The sequence below is a fragment of the Schistocerca cancellata genome, chromosome 4 (assembly GCF_023864275.1).
Source record: "Schistocerca cancellata isolate TAMUIC-IGC-003103 chromosome 4, iqSchCanc2.1, whole genome shotgun sequence".
Taxonomy (NCBI): domain Eukaryota; kingdom Metazoa; phylum Arthropoda; class Insecta; order Orthoptera; family Acrididae; genus Schistocerca; species Schistocerca cancellata.
The window spans coordinates 544,853,217-544,871,304 of record NC_064629.1 but is presented as its reverse complement, the minus strand read 5'-3'; the positions used below and the strand labels follow the sequence as shown (position 1 = coordinate 544,871,304).

Genomic DNA, 18,088 nt, shown 5'->3' with positions numbered 1-18,088 from the left:
AGGTACATGACACATCTGAAGTATCCTGTCTTAACGCCTATGTTTATAAGTTAACACGATTCGCATAATCGTTATCATGCAGCTCTTGACGGAGAGAGGTGTGACAGGAATGTCGAAGGAGAATGTTCGGCAGACTTGCCTGACTCTTGTCACTTCCTCGTGCTATTGCGTGGGAGCTAACATGCAGATCAACTGCAACAGCAGCAAGAACATTAATTTCCCCCTCTTCTGTCGTCACTTGTTTCCTTCTCTTACGTTGTATACGTGTTACGCTTCCACTTTCACGTAACTGACTGAAGAGGTTGATAAATAACTGCTGAAATGGTTGACGTCTATTGGAATATCTTGCCGCATACATCGTACAAGAACGAACTGCATTTTTCCTACACTCGGCATGCACCACGAGCATGTCGGTTTTTTCTGGCTTGGTGAATCCAATCGTCAGCCGGGCGTTGTAGCCGAACGGCTCTAGGCGCTTCAGTCTGGAACAGCGTGACCGCTACGGTCGCAGGTTCGAATCCTGCCTCGGTCATGGATGTGTGTGACGTCCTTAGGTTAGTTAGGTTTAAGTAGTTCTAAGTTCTAGGGGACTGATGACCTCAGATATTAAGTCCCATAGTGCTCAGAGCCATTAAATCCCATCGTCAACTCGCTACCTTCAGGTTGGACGGTCGCACACTGTAAGTAGGCTGTTTAAGTTTTTATGTTGGTAACGCCAAGCTCTGAAAATCACTGACTGCGCGGTGTGCAGTAGGCTGGTTGGACTCATCGTTGAAATATTCACTAGTGTAGTGTTGGGCAGTTGGATGTGAACAGCACGTAGCGTTGGGCAGTTGGAGGTGAGCCGCCGGCAGTGGTGAAGTGGAGAGAAAGATGCCAGAGTTTTAAGAGGTTACTATAAGCGGACGATCTGGACGTGAGTCCGCCAGAAAAAGGAAATCTGTGAAGATGGATGTCATGAATTATATATATGATGACTTTTGAACATTATTAAGGTAAATACATTGTTTGTTATCTATCAAAATCTTTCATTTGCTAACTATGCCTATCAGTAGTTAGTGACTTCAGTAGTTAGAATCTTTTATTTAGCTGGCAGTATTGGCACTCACTGTTTGCAGTAGTTCGAGTAACGAAGATTTTTGTGAGGTAAGTGTTTCATGAAAGGTATAGGTTATTGTTAGTCAGGGTCATTCTTTTGTAGGGATTTTTGAAAGTCAGACTGCGTATCGCTAAAAGATATTGTGTGTCAGTTTAGTAGTGATCAGGATAAGTAAAGAGACAACTGTCTGAGTACGTTCAGTTTCAGTCAGCTGTCTTTGTATCAAATAACGTAGACGTTTACTAGGAAAGTTATTCATAATTTTTCTAAGGGGACGTTTCAACACTGACTAGCAAGTCGTAATGCACTCGAGGAACACACAAGCACTTTGTAAGCAACTTGTACCTAGCAACAATACAGGCTGAATGGCACAAACAAATGTTGTTGTGGGAACTTTTAAGAATATGATGTCTCGTAAACGACTTGCACTAGAAACCAGCGAAAAATGCCACTGACATTCCTATTTACTCTACTTTTAGCCTGTTAATGCCAATTACCTTTGTTCTATTTAAAAAAAGTGTATGTTTGCACAAGAAATTCACTTTCTAAGTATTATTACAGTCTGTTTATTGGCTAACAACATGAACCCTGACTACCGACACACTCAGTGAAAACCGCGCATCAGTAACACTTAGCATTTCCGCAATATTTGCGGTGCAAGGTTTACACTACTGCCCATTACAGTTGCTACACCAAGAAGAAATATAGATGATAAACGGGTATTCATTGAACAGATATATTATACTAGAACTGGCATGTGATTACATTTTCATGCGATTTGGGTGCATAGATCCTGAGAAATCAGTACCCAGAACAACCACCTCTGGCCGTAATAACGGTCTTGATGCGCCTGGCCATTGAGTCAAACAGAGCTTGGATGGCGTATACAGGTACAGCTGCCCATGCTGATTCAACACGATACCGCAGTTCATCAATAGTAGTGACTCGCGTAATGTGACGAGCCAGTTGCTAGGCCACCATTGACCAGACGTTTTCAGTTGGTGAGAAATCTGGAGAATGTGCTGGCCAGGGCAGCAGTCGAACATTTTCTGTATCCAGAAAGGCCCGCACAGGACCTGCAACATGCGGTCGTGCATTATCCTGCTGAAATGTAGGGTTTCGCAGGGATCGAATGAAGGGTAGAGCCACGAGTCGTAACACATCTGAAATGTAACGTCCACTGTTCAAAGTACCGGCAATGCGAACAAGAGGTTGTAATGGTACTTGAATTACGTAACCATTACGGCAGCTCACCTGAACCTCTCGATACCAGCAATATTCTACTGTGTTTCTGTAAAGTAGTTAAAATGTTTCTGAGACAACATTCAGATTTGATTTCATTAATGTAGAGGTACTTTGATACATCGACATGTTTATATGGCAATGATATTATTCTTATGTTTATTCTTTCTTTTGTCACTATGATCTTTGTCGTACTTGTAACTCTGATTTTTGGGCGCGTAAGCGATTATTAGTTAGTTAGTTAGAGAGTCGGACCTTGAGAAAGTCAAGTCTTGGACGTCATGTTGGAAAGACGCATGTTGTAGTAAGCTTATAAAATGTGATCTTTAACAGTGAGGAAGATGTTTTCAAGTGTGTTTTGTATTGTGAAGTGATGTTTTGTGTGTTACGCGGTATTTCAACAAAAGCAATAAAAAGGAAGTGTAACTTAAATTCGGAGTGCTGATTATTTTTTTACATCACCATTGTGCTAACTTTGAAAGGTTAAATCTTCAAGGCTGGTTTGTGAAGCGCATCTACAAAACTTTTGAATATAGCGGAATAAAACCTTGGCCTCTTTGCATTCGAGCTTGGAATCATCACCACCTAGATTTTCGATGATTGAGCCATGATTTTACAACGAGACCAGCGTGGGAAACACGAAAAGATGAGTGCCTAGTTTCTTCATTATTACATGAAATGACATTATTAACTGTGCTCTAATGACACCTGCCACATAATAACTTTGTTGTTGCCCGAAAATGCAGTATTTAGCAGCGTGAGCTACACCACCATCATTATTAAATTTTGACCTTTGTTTGAGCAGGGTTGTTAGAAGGTGACCGAGACGTGTAACCAATGGCACCCCATACCATCACGCCCGGTGATACGCCAGTATGGCGGTGACGAATACACGCTTCCAATGTGCGTTACCACTATGTCGCCAAATACGGATGCGACCATCATGCTGTAAACAGAACCTCGATTCATCCAAAAAAAATGACGTTTTGCCATTCGTGCACCCAGGTTCGTCATTGAGTAGACAATCGCAGGCGCTCCTGTCCGTGATGCACCGCCAAGGGTAACCGCAGCCACGGTCTCCGAGCTGATAGTCCATGCTGCTGCAAACGTCGTCGAACTGTTCGTGCAGATGGTTGTTGTCTTGCAAACGTCCCCATCTGTTGACTCAGGAATCGAGACGTGGCTGCACGATCCGTTACAGCCATGCGGATAAGATGCCTGTCATCTCGACTGCTAGTGATACGAGGCCGTTGGGATCCAGCACGGCGTTCCGTATTACCCTCCTGAACCCACCGATTCCATATTCTTCTAACAGTCATTGGATCTCGACCAATGCGAGCAGCAGTGTCGCGATACGATAAACCGCAATCGCGATAGGCTACAATCCGACCTTTATCAAAGTCGGAAACCTGATGGTACGCATTTCTCCTCCTTACATGAGGCATCACAACAACGTTTCACCAGGCAACGCCGGTCAACTGCTGTGTGTGTATGAGAAATCGGTTGGAAACTTTCCTCATGTGAGCATGTTGTAGGTGTCGCCACCGGCGCCAACCTTGTGTAAATGCTCTGAAAAGCTAATCATTTGCATATCACAGCATCTTCTTCCTGTCGGCTAAATTTCGCGTCTGTAGCACGTCATATTCGTGGTGTAGCAATTTTAATGGCCAGTAGTGTAAGTGATTTGCTGTGTATTCCACACTAAATGAGTCTACAACATGTGCATACGCTCACCAAGCAATGAATAACACAGTACAGCAGACGTCATGTGCCTGTCACCTGCTACGTTGACGGCGTTATTTGTTGTCGATATCTGTGGTGCTATCTTACAGTGGCTGAGCGACCGAACACAGTGCAACTTCTGTTTATAGACACATTTATTTTCATGTGCGCGAGTCTTTGATCGCCACGATGAAGATATAGTCTTGTGAATGAATTCTCCTGTCACATTATCGTTTACGCTTGTGCTTTAAACCTACCGAAGTATTAATTTTATTTGCGCTTTTGAGAAGTAACAATGATGCTGCCGAGAGAGGCATGAGCTGCTTGGCCGCGGCGTGGCGCTACCAACCTGGGACGGGCAGCGTCCAGCGCATGCTGCCTGGCCGGCTGTCGGGCGGGCGGCGCTCCAACTGCTGCTGCGGCGCCCGGCCTCAAGACCTCATCACTCCTGCAACACGCCGGCGGGCTCTCACAAAACACGTCACCAGCAGGCACAGCAAGGCCGGCGAACACTACTGGTAGCATCTCTCAAAATGGTTCAAGTGGCTCTAAGCACTATCCGACTTACGGGGAGGTTTACTATCTTTTGGTTAAAAAAATCGATTTTTTTTTTAAATTGAATTTTTGGATTCATAAAAGTGTTTAGAATCCAGCCCTGAAACGGTTTTTCCGAATACGGAGCGGAAATGTTTGTTATTCGCGGTTCAACAAAAAAATGCACCTGCCTGAAATCGGCCTTTTTCACGCACGAGGTTTTTTCGGGTATTTCGACTTTGTAGCCACGAAAAATTATTCTATGTGCTTGCCCGTGACTAAAACTGATAAAGTGATCGAGGAACTTACGACATACTACGGCTTGGCAATCCGACTGCATTCCAATTCGGTGGAACAGATGAAGAAGGCAATTTGGGCAAATTAATTCCACAAGTGTTCGGCGGATGACCATCCACAACACCAAAATTGTCCGGCTGGGGAAACTAGTTGGTGCAAGTGGCGCACTGCAGAGGCTACCTGACATCTGGACGAATATCAACACGACCAGCCGCTCTCCAAAGAAGCTCAAAAAGTGATTCATCCGATGTACGAGGCCATTTCGGAGGACGAGTTATTGTACCGCGTTTTGGAGGAAACACACAAAATTCAAATGAAAGTTTGAACGCGTGTGTTTGGAAGTTAGCCCCCAAGCATCTGCATTCTGGTGCGAAGACTGTGGAGATTGCGACTTTCCTGGCAGTGAGCAGCTTCAACGAAGGGTATTCAGCAATTCTGGAAACCGTGACAACGATGGACGTCACCCTGGGACGCAGTTTGCCAAGCATTCGGACGACCAACGGATTGAAGCGGCCGACAACCGCTTGTCACTGCCCGTACGGGCGGCTCTGGAGCAGCGCAGGATGGCCTACATCGAGAAGAACGCCCTCTATGAGGAAGAGAAAGGACTAGTTTATGGACTCGGAATAGCGGATTCAACGTGAGTTGCATAATATTGCATTTATATGTAGTCAAAACTTCAAACGCGTTTTTCTCGAAATGACTTTTTTTATCGCGCGGTATGGTAACTTCAAAGCTACTGAACCGATTGGCATGATTCTTTGTTTCCGACGAAGCTAACTAAATTGTCTGGGAGTTATACCACTTTCATTCCGATCCATCAACTATAAATATTTTTACTTGGCCGACGAAGTCGAAAAATCGATGAAAAAACCCTATTTTGTTGCAAATGGCCGCCATTTTGTTTCCTATGGTCCAAATAACTTAAGCGAGGTACAAGTCCTAAATAATCTTATATACTTCGCTAACGTCAACTCAATTTTGATTTCAGACGAGCCGGCTGACTTGTGACACACCGCACGTGGAGGTCTACATCGAAATTTTATTTCGTTCCGACGGCACTTCCGCCTTTTCTCTTCGACATTTCCGGTCGAGAAAATTCCAGTTTGTGGAGGAAATATCAATAAACATTTTGACCAAATCTGACATTGATATCTATAACACATCCCGAGAAAAAGAAATTCTCAAAGAACATGCTTTTTTCGGGCCAAAGATAGTAAACCTCCCCTTAATATCTGAGATCATCAGTCCCCTAGACTTGGAACTACTTAAACCTAACTAACCTAAGGACGTCACACACATCCATGCCCGAGGCAGGATTCCAACCTGCGACCGTAGCAGCCGCGCGGTTCTGGACTGTACCGCCTAGAACCGCTCGGCCACAGTGGCCGGCCTAGCATCTGTCCCACCACAGAAGTGTGAACTATGGACGAACGAGACCACTCACACGATTTAGAATCAGAATAACAGTGCGTCCCGGAGAAGCAACGAGCAGTACACTGTGGTGACAAAAGTCATGTCATACCTCCTAATATCGTGCTGAACCTCCTTTTGCCCGATGTAGTGCAGCAGCTCGACGTGGCATGGATTCAACAAGTCGTCGGAAGTTACAGCAGAAATATTGAACCATGCTGCCTCTATAGCCGTCCATAACTGCGAAAGTGTTGCCAGTGCAGGATTTCGTACGCGAACTGACCTCTCGATTATGTCCCATAAATGTTTGTCGGGTAATATGGGTGGCCAGATATCCGCTCGAACTGTCCAGAATGTTCTTCAAACCAGTCGCGAATAATTGTGGCCTGGTGACATGGTGCACTGCCATCCACAGAAACCCCATCGTTGTTTCGGAACATGACGTCCATAGATGGCTGCAAATTGTCTCCAAGTAGCTGAACATGATCCAGTCTATGATCGGTTCAGTTGGCCCACACCATCATACAGCCACCACGAGCTTGCACAGTGCCTTGTTGACGACTTGGCTTCGTGGCGTCTGCGACACGCTCGAACCCCACCAACAGCTCTTACCAACTGAAATTAGGACTCATTTGACCAGGCCACGCTTTTCCAGTCGCTAGGATCCAACCGATATGGTCACGAGCCCAGTAGGGGCGCTGTAGGTGATGTCGTGCTGTTAGCAAAGGCACCCGTGTCGGTCGTCTGCTGCCATAGCCCATTAACGTCAAATTTTGCCGAAGTATCGTAACGGATGCGGTCTTCGTACGTCCCACATTTATTTTTGCGATTATTTCACGCAATTGTGCTTATCTGTTGCCACTCCCAACTTTACGTAAACGCCGCTGCTCTCGGTGGTTAAGTGAAGGCCATAGGCCACTGCTTTGTCCGGGGTGACATGTAATGCCTGAAACTACTCAGCAAATTGTATCTCGGAATACTTAATTCTCTAACGATTCCGAAAAACGGAATGTCCCATGCGTCTAGCTCCAACCATCATTCAGCGTTCATAGTCTGTTAATTCGCGTCGTGTGGCCATAATCACAAAACTCACCTGATTACAAATGACAGCCCCGCAATGCTTTGTCTTTTAATACCTTGTGCACGCGTGGTAGCGCTATCCGTGCATATGCATTTCGCTATCCCACGGCTTTTGTCACCTCAGTTATGATCCTAGTGCGTTTTAAGGTGCAGGAACTTTGAAGTGTTGTATTATGTTTGCAAGGCAGTAATACTACGTTTTCTTGTGTCTTTAGATACAACTTACGTTTTTCTCGCCGGCCGCGTTGACCGAGCGGTTCTAGGCTCTTCAGTCCGGAACCGCGCGATGCTACGGTGGCAGATTAGACTCCTGCCTCGGGCATGGATGTGTGTGATGTGCTTAGGTTAGTTAGGTTTAAGTAGTTTGTAGGTCTAGGGGACTGATGATCTCAAATGTTAAGTCCCATAGTGCTTAGAGCCATTTGAACCATTTTTTTATATTTTTCTCTAGGTTTTAGGCTGTACCAACATCTAGCCCAAAATACACTCCTGGAAATTGAAATAAGAACAACGTGAATTCATTGTCCCAGGAAGGAGAAACTTTATTGACACATTCCTGGGGTCAGATACATCACATGATCACACTGACAGAACCACAGGCACATAGACACAGGCAACAGAGCATGCACAATGTCGGCACTAGTACAGTGTATATCCACCTTTCGCAGCAATGCAGGCTGCTATTCGCCCATGGAGACGATCGTAGAGATGCTGGATGTAGTCCTGTGGAACGGCTTGCCATGCCATTTCCACCTGGCGCCTCAGTTGGACCAGCGTTCGTGCTGGACGTGCAGACCGCGTGAGACGACGCTTCATCCAGTCCCAAACATGCTCAATGGGGGACAGATCCGGAGATCTTGCTGGCCAGGGTAGTTGACTTACACCTTCTAGAGCACGTTGGGTGGCACGGGATACATGCGGACGTGCATTGTCCTGTTGGAACAGCAAGTTCCCTTGCCGGTCTAGGAATGGTAGAACGATGGGTTCGATGACGGTTTGGATGTACCGTGCACTATTCAGTGTCCCCTCGACGATCACCAGTGGTGTACGGCCAGTGTAGGAGATCGCTCCCCACACCATGATGCCGGGTGTTGGCCCTGTGTGCCTCGGTCGTATGCAGTCCTGATTGTGGCGCTCACCTGCACGGCGCCAAACACGCATCCGACCATCATTGGCACCAAGGCAGAAGCGACTCTCATCGTTGAAGACGACACGTCTCCATTCGTCCCTCCATTCACGCCTGTCGCGACACCACTGGAGGCGGGCTGCACGATGTTGGGGCGTGGCGGAAGACGGCCTAACGGTGTGCGGGACCGTAGCCCAGCTTCATGGAGACGGTTGCGAATGGTCCTCGCCGATACCCCAGGAGCAACAGTGTCCCTAATTTGCTGGGAAGTGGCGGTGCGGTCCCCTACGGCACTGCGTAGGATCCTACGGTCTTGGCGTGCATCCGTGCGTCGCTGCGGTCCGGTCCCAGGTCGACGGGCACGTGCACCTTCCGCCGACCACTGGCGACAACATCGATGTACTGTGGAGACCTCACGCCCCACGTGTTGAGCAATTCGGCGGTACGTCCACCCGGCCTCCCGCATGCCCACTATACGCCCTCGCTCAAAGTCCGTCAACTGCACATACGGTTCACGTCCACGCTGTCGCGGCATGCTACCAGTGCTAAAGACTGCGATGGAGCTCCGTATGCCACGGCAAACTGGCTGACACTGACGGCGGCGGTACACAAATGCTGCGCAGCTAGCGCCATTCGACGGCCAACACCGAGGTTCCTGGTGTGTCCGCTGTGCCGTGCGTGTGATCATTGCTTGTACAGCCCTCTCGCAGTGTCCGGAGCAAGTATGGTGGGTCTGACACACCGGTGTCAATGTGTTCTTTTTTCCATTTCCAGGAGTGTTGATGCAAGGGATATTCAATTTCGGAAATCGTTAGGGAATTAAACATTTTAAAGTCCACAGTGTCAAGCGTGTGCCATGAATACCAAATTTCAGGCATTGCCTCACACCATGGACAACGCAGTGGTCGACGGTCTTCACTTAACGACCGAGAGCGTCGGAGTTTGGGTAGAGTTGTCATTGCTAACAGACAAGCAACACTACGTCAAATAACCGCAAAAATCAATGCGGGACGTACGACGAACGTATCCGTTAGGACAGTACGGTGAAATTTGGCGTTAATGGGCTATGGCAGCAGATGACGGACGCCAGTACCTTTGCTAACAGTACGACATCGGCTGCAGCACCTCTCCTGGGCTCGTGAATGTATCTGTTGAACCCTAGACGGCTTGTCAGATGAGTCCGGATTCCAGTTGGTAGGAACTGATGGTAGGGTTCGAGAGTGGCACAGACCCCACGAAGCCATGGACACAAGTTGTTCAAAATGGTTCAAAAGGCTCTAAGCACTATGGGGCTTGACATCTGAGGTCATCAGTACCCTAAACTTAAAACTACTTAAACCTAACTAACCTAAAGACATCACACACACCCATGCCCGAGGCAGGATTCGAACCTGTGACCGTAGCAGCAGCGCGGTTCCCCACTGAAGCGCCTAGAACCGCTCGGCCACAACGGCCGGCACACAAGTTGTCAACAAGGTGGTGTGCAAGTTGGTGGTGGCTCCATAATCGTATGGCCTGTGTTTACATGGAATGGCCTGAGTCCTCTGGTCCAAATGAATCGATGATTGACTGGAAATGGTTATGTTTGGCTGCTTGGAGACAATTTGTAGCCATTCATGGATTTTGTGTTCCCAAACAAAGATGAAATATTTCTGGATGACAAGGCGCCATGTCACCGGGGGACAGGTGTTCGCGATTGGTTTCAAAAACATTCAGGACGAATTGAACGAATGAGTTGGCTAATCAGGTCACCCGACATACATCCCATCGAACATTTATGGGACATAATCGAGAGGTCAGTTCGTACAAAAAATCCTGCAACCGGCAACACTTTCGTAATTATGTACGGCTATAGTTGCGGCATGGCTTCAGGGGTATCCAGCTACTTGTTGAATCCTTGTCACGTCGAAGCCTTGCGCCACACCAGACAAAATAAGGTCCGACACAGTATTAGAAGGTATTCCATGACTTTTATCACTTCAGTGTATGTCAGTGTATGTCTTTTTCCGAAAACATTCTGTGAGGAAAAGAAAACAGTATTGTACAATCATGTTAAAAATGTGGATAGCCAGCGTATGCCTTGATTCAAGATGATTTCTTAAATGTAGTGTACAAATATACAGAACAACTAAAAATAAGTTCAATAAGGCAATGATCATAGTGGAAGACGTTTACTGCGATTTTAGGAAAAGACGTGAAGATTTAAGGCTAAGGACAGCTGAATTCACCAATTTGCAGCGAGAAGCAGGTTTGAGCAGGGAACAGGTTGATAGATTCTTTGAAAAACTAGGTGAGATGATGGAAAATATCAGTTTTGTAAAAAATTACGGTCCTTTTAAATTTTTGAAACAAAATTGACGTTTCTTGCACATTACAATTTCGTGTCCAATTCAACCATCCAAAAATTTAAACGACCAAAATGTAAAGAATGGAAAAATATTAAAAAAACACAACGAATGTACCGGTACTTGTATTCTCATGAAATCGAGATTTATAAATCTATTGATTATAGTAGCATATGGCTCTGAGCACTATGCGACTGAACTACTGAGGTCATCAGTCGCCTAGAACTTAGAACTAATTAAACCTAACTAACCTAAGGACATCACACACATCCATGCCCGAGGCAGGATTCGAACCTGCGACCGTCGCGGTCGCTCGGCTCCAGACTGTAGCGCCCAGAACCGCACGGTCACTCCAGCCGGCTGATTATAGTACCATAGTATTGTTTAGTGTGCAGAACGTCACAATACAGCCGTCAGAAAATATTATAATTTCGATAAAGCTTACGTGTCTGTTACTACCGAACCTTTACCTATACAAAAAGTTTGAATTTTGTGTTCAAATTGTTACTAGTACACTGAAATCCCGCAAGGTGTCTCCCCACACGCCCTTCTTGAAACAGTGTGGCACAATGGCGTTGTGGCAAGCGGCTGCGAACTAAGTGGTTTGGTTAGTTGTTGGTCAGCATATTCCCACCGTCGTGTTCCTGTGAGTTCACGGTTCTGCGATGGCTGACCTGAAAGGGCAACATGTAGGTATGAAAGATTTTTTTTTCAAGCTTGGGAAAACCTCCGCAGAAACTCGCCAAATGTTGAAACTATTTTTTACAGACAGAGCTTTAGGTCAGAGACAGACTCATGACTGGTATCAGCCCTTCAAAAAGAAACAAACATCTATTCGTCATGACGACCGTTCCGATCTGCGGTCAGCTGACATCACACCAGAAGATAATTGGAGATTGAGGGATCTGATTCTGCAAGATCAAAAACAGACTATCCAAGTCTTCTGCAACACCGTGAACGTAAACTGTGAAAAGAACTGATCCCGAGACAGATTGTGGCGAAGATTGTGATCGATGCTTCAAGGCAATCAAAAACAGCTTGTGTGGAAATCTGCTGGGAATTTACGCAGTTACTTCAGGACGATCACAACTTTCTTTCAAAGGCTTGGAACTGGTGACGAAAGTTGGATTTTTGTCTCTTGGACGCTGAAACTTCTGTAACCAGCAATGGAATATTCCTTCTTCAACTTGGGCAAAAACGCTCGACAAGTCAAGAGTAAGATTAAGTGCCTGTTGATCTTTTTTTTATACAGACGGGATTTTCCCTCCTTGTCAGGCGGTCGATAATTAGTTCTATATCCAGTGTTCTAAGTCGTTTGAGGGGGGATGTTAGGAGAAAACGTCTACATAAGAAACGTACAAACAATTGGGCACTCCATTATGACAATGCACGACTGCATGAAGCCTATATTATTCACGAATTTTTGGCTTAAAATTTGATGACAGTTATTCAATTAGATACAGTGATTCAGGTAGAATTGCAGAGGTTACTACACCCCATAACAAAGATACACTACCAGGATTCATTCCAAAAGTGGAAGAGACGTTGGGATCGGTGTTTGATTTTTTAGGTTGTACACTGTGGTCATGAAAGGACCGAATAGTAAGTTATAAGCGTCAGTGAGAGTTATGACTGACAGTGTCTGCCCTCTGACACAATTCATTTATATGTTTGTATTTATCCGAACATTTTTCATCACAGCCGCGGCATCCCTAGTGAACGCTCATTTGTTTTCTCTAACAATATAAACGATAGAAAATCAGTGTATTGGAATATGTGGACACTTGGCTGTTCTTATCGTTTACACTATTTTTTGCCCATCTATATGTTAGCTTCTCATAACGATCGGGAGAGCGGTGTGCTGACCATACGCCCCTCCTACCCGCGTCCTCAACGGAGGATGACACGGCGGTCGGATGGTCCCGATGGGCCACTTGTGGCCTGAAGGCTGAGTGCCGTGTGCTATATGTTACCTTCAGACAAAATTTCACTATTCTGTGAAAGTCTTCCCATTCAACCACAGATCTGTAATTAATGCAGCATACTAGCTGCAACACAAGCTTGCTCAAATAATAACTATACAGAGAATTTGTCCTAAAATTGTCATATCCCATGGTAACAAATCTGGGGCAAGAAACTTTAGCCTATGACAGCGTTCACACTGTTACTGTAGTGACCCTAGTCTGAGTCTCGTGAGATGAGGCACTTTCAGCTTCTTGATTAGTCGTATTGCACTTTTTTATGTCGGCAATCTACGTAATTGCCTGGTAGCCACAGATCGCCAAGATCTGTGGACATCAGGCAAATGCGAACATCACCAAGATAAAAAAGGAGAATACTACTAATCAGTAATCTTAGAAATAACATGTGACAATACTGTAAACAGGACTAGAGCAATAGTAACTGTCTACCTAGTATATTAACATTTCTTGGCTAACAAATGTTATCCAATGTCAGAGTTTTAGGCCTAATTTACAGTATAGGAACTATGTGAGCGTAATAGAATTGCAGATGCCATCCTTTATTCATCGTGTATCTGTGTGTGAAATGTATGAACAGTCTCAGAAAAACGAAATAATGTAATATAACGGCAAATTACAATTAGACAAATAAATAATTAGCCCAGTCAACGAAGCCAAAAAAGGTCGATTAGGGGGAAAATCCTGTAGTGGCAAATGTTTGCACAGTGCTAGAATGGAGTGTCCTGAACATCATACTAAACATCCTAATCGGTGGGGTGTGAGCGTTGTGGTGGGAGGCGGGGGGAGGAAGAAGCGGGTGGTTAAAGGTAACTTTTTTACGGTTTCCTCGAATAACTCGAAAACACTGCACCTAGCGAAAATGATTCTCAGTACGACATCAAAGCTACATTACATTTCCTATAAAAAAGGTCCAGTTCATTTTTTCTCAAGGACTAACAGTTCCCGCGTTGCAGGGGATGGAAAAACTGTAGATTATTAAAAATATTGTTTTAGGGGTCTAAGTGCAGTAGAGGTATGTTAAGAGATAAATTGTGTTACAGGGGGGTAACAGGGCGAAGGGGAGCATGTGTGGGGTAGAAGCGCGAGGTAAGATAGATTGCTGGGCTGTGCTCATGCACTTCCCTTCTTCCTAAGTCTGCAAACTCAAGATCGAACATGCCATTTCCCACTCTATCTACCCCTCCCCCCCCCCAAACGTCACAAGAAGTAACTATAGGATACTTCTCAAAGTTATGCCAACCATACACAGTGTGCCTTAATATCACGCGCGATAGAGTGCACAAACATGCCCGAGGGATGTTTATTTTCCACAAAATGCCTTAACAATACGTGGAATGCAGATACGAGTTACAGTACTAATACAAGATATTCATATGGAGAGAATCCACCTAAATCTCTGCACGCTGTTCTACACTGCTAGAGGGGTAATTGATTCTTAGTCATCCTGCACGGCAATTGTAGTGCTTTTCCGGGAAAGACAAATTCCACCACTAAAAGCGCTGCTCGCTTTTCATTTTGCAGACAGACTATAGCTCCCCAGCATTTTCTGCCCATTCTCTTATGTGAGTAGACAAAATATCTACACAGAGCTCGTGCCTATATAGTGGAATAATTTTCAGTTTACTAAGTGAGTACTTATTTGCTGTTATTGATTGAATTGTTATGTAAAATAATTCAACAGCTGGAGCTGTCAACTGTCTGCCTCACTGAAGAGCCAGTCCCAAGTGTAACATGCTGGCAGTATGTATTCGACGATGACGATTTCATTGTCTTCACTATCGTGGTCTGGAACACTTTTCACAGCATGAAGGGTACCAAACGTATCACCCCAGCCTCAGCTCTTCCAACATCTGAAGAGACCTAGGGGCTTATAATTCAGCCATCTACAACTTAGGTACCTATATGTTACAGAAATTCAGATATTTCGACATGAGCTAAGCACTGCATCACAGCAGATTACTATTCTAGACTTGCACATTATCGGTCCTATTCCATCAGACACATTTACATCCATGTTGGAAGATATACTGTCAATATGTGGAAAGTAGCTCCACTCTACAAGTGCCAGCAATTCCTGAATGGAAAAGATTTTTGCAACCCAACAGTAACACAATTAACGGCGAGAGAAGTGCAGTAACTTCCTGGTAATCCATTAATTCATCACGAAGCGACTACAACACTATTACATGGCTACCCCCATGAACGATGGACCTTGCCGTTGGTGGGGAGGCTTGCGTGCCTCAGCAATACAGATGGCCGTACCGTAGGTGCAACCACAACGGAGGGGTATCTGTTGAGAGGCCAGACAAACGTGTGGTTCCTGAAGGGGGGCAGCAGACTTTTCAGTAGTTGCAGGGGCAACAGTCTGGATGATTGACTGATCTGGCCTTGCAACACTAACCAAAACGGCCTTGCTGTGCTGGTACTGCGAACGGCTGAAAGCGAGGGGAAACTACAGCCGTAATTTTTCCCGAGGGCATGCAGCTTTACTGTATGGTTAAATGTTGATGGCGTCCTCTTGGGTAAAATATTCCGGAGGTAAAATAGTCCCCCATTCGGGCCTCCGGGCGGGGACTACTCAGGAGGACCTCGTTATCAGGAGAAAGAAAACTGGCATTCTACGGATCGGAACGTGGAATGTCAGATCCCTTAATCGGGCAGGTAGGTTAGAAAATTTAAAAATGGAAATAGATAGTTTGAAGTTAGATATAGTGGGAATTAGTGAAGTTCGGTGGCCGGAGGAACAAGACTTTTGGTCAGGTGAATACAGGGTTATAAATACAAAATCAAATAGGGGTAATGCAGGAGTAGGTTTAATAATGAATAAAAAATAGGAGTGCGGGTAAGCTGCTACCACCAGCATAGTGAACGCATCATTGTGGCCAAGATAGACACGAAGCCCATGCCCACTACAGTAGTACAAGTTTATATGCCAACTAGCTCTGCAGATGATGAAGAAATCGATGAAATGTATGATGAGATAAAAGAAATTATTAAGATAGTGAAGGGAGACGAAAATTTAATAGTCATAGGTGACTGGAATTCGATAGTAGGCAAAGGGAGAGAAGGAAACATAGTGGGTGAATATGGATTGGGGGAGAGAAATGAAAGAGGAAGCCGTCTGGTAGAATTTTGCACAGAGCATAACTTACTCATAGCTGACACTTGGTTCAAGAATCATGAAAGAAGGTTGTATACATGGAAGAACCCTGGAGATATTGACAAGTTTCGGATACATTATGTAATGGTAAGACAGAGACTTAGGAACCAGGTTTTAAATTGTAAGACATTTCCAGGGGCAGATGTGGACTCTGACCACAATCTATTGGTTATTAACTGTAGATTAAAACTGAAGAAACTGCAAAAAGGTGGGAATTTAAGGAGATAGGACCTGGAAAAACTGACTAAACCAGTGGTTGCACAGAGTTTCAGAGAGAGCTTAAGCGCACAATTGACACGAATGGGGGAAAGAAATACAGTAGAAGAAGGATGGGTAGTTCTGAGGGATGAAGTAGTGAAGGCAATAGAGGATCAAGTAGGTAAAAAGACGAGGGCTAGTAGAAATGCTTGGGTAACAGAAGAAATATTGAATTTAATTGATGAAAGGAGAAAATATAAAAACGCAGTAAATGAAGCAGCCAAAAATGAATACAAACGTCTCAAAAATGAGATCGACAGGAAGTGCAAAATGGCTAAGCAGGGATGGCTAGGGGACAAATGTAAGGATGTAGAGGTGCATATCACGAGGGGTAAGATAGATACTGCCTACAGGAAAATTAAAGAGACCTTTGGAGAAAAGAGAGCCACTTGTATGAATATCAAGAGCTCAGATGGAAACCCAGTTCTCAGCAAAGAAGGGAAAGCAGAAAGGTGGAAGGAGTATATAGAAGGTCTATACAAGGGCGATGTACTTGAGGACAATAATATGGAAATGGAAGAGGATGTAGATGAAGATGAAATGGGAGATACGATACTGCGTGAAGAGTTTAACAGAGCACTGAAAGGCCTGAGTCGAAACAAGGCCTCGGGAGTAGACAACACTCCATTAGAACTACTGACAGCCTTGGGAGAGCCAGTCCTGACAAAACTCTACCATCTGGTAAGCAAGATGTATGAGACAGGTGAAATACCCTCAGACTTCAAGAAGAATATAATAATTCCATTCCCAAAGAAAGCAGGTGTTGACAGATGTGACAATTACCGAACTATCAGTTTAATAAGTCACAGCTGCAAAATACTAACGCGAATTCTTTACAGACGAATGGAAAAACTGGTAGAAGCCGACCTCGGCGAAGATCAGATTGGATTCCGTAGAAATGTTGGAACACGTGAGGCAATACCGACCCTACGACTTATCTTAGAAAATAGCTTAAGGAAAGGCTACTTAGAAAATAGCTTAAGGAAAGGCAAACCTACATTTCTAGCATTTGTAGACTTAGAGAAAGCTTTTGACAATGTTGACTGGAATACTCTCTTTCAAATTCTAAAGGTGGCAGGGGTAAAATACAGGGAGCGAAAGGCTATTTACAATTTGTACAGAAAGCAGATGGCAGTTATAAGAGTCGAGGGGCATGAAAGGGAAGCAGCGGTTGGGAAGGGAGTGAGACAGGGTTGTAGCCTGTCGCCGATGTTATTCAATCTGTATATTGAGCAAGCAGTAAAGGAAACAAAAGAAAAATTCGGAGTAGGTATTAAAGTCCATGGAGAAGAAATAAAAACGTTGACGTTTGCCGATGACATTGTAATTCTGTCAGAGACAGCAAAGAACTTGGAAGAGCAGTTGAACGGAATGGACAGTGTCTTGAAAGGAGCATATAAGATGAACATCAACAAAAGCAGCCGGCCGGTGTGGCCGAGCGGTTCTAGGCGCATCAGTGTGGAACCGCGCGACCGCTACGGTTGCAGGTTCGAATCCTGCCTCGGGCATGGATGTGTGTGATGTCCTTAGGTTAGTTAGGTTTGAGTAGTTCTAAGTTCTAGGGGACTGATGACCTCAGATGTTAAGTCCCATAGTGCTCAGAGCCATTTGTACCATTCTTGAACAAAAGCAAAACGAGGATAATGGTATGTAGTCGAATAAAGTCGGGTGATGCTGAGGGAATTAGATGAGGAAATGAGACACTTTAAGTAGTAAAGGAGTTTTGCTATTAGGGGAGCAAAATAACTGATGATGGTCGAAATAGAGAGGATATAAAATGTAGACTGGCAATGGCAAGGACAGCGTTTCTGAAGAAGAGAAATTTGTTAA

At 44.9% G+C, this 18,088-nt stretch overlaps 1 protein-coding gene across 1 annotated transcript in view; it reads right to left on the bottom strand.

The window, feature by feature from the left end:
- The window catches only part of LOC126183281 (uncharacterized), a 625,026-nt gene that overhangs the window by 436,683 nt on the left and 170,255 nt on the right, over nucleotides 1-18,088 (bottom strand). Inside the window, exon 3 of the mRNA XM_049925110.1 lies at nucleotides 4,413-4,511. Within this exon, the coding sequence (XP_049781067.1) occupies nucleotides 4,413-4,511 (99 nt within the window). The remainder of the gene's footprint in view (nucleotides 1-4,412; nucleotides 4,512-18,088) is intronic.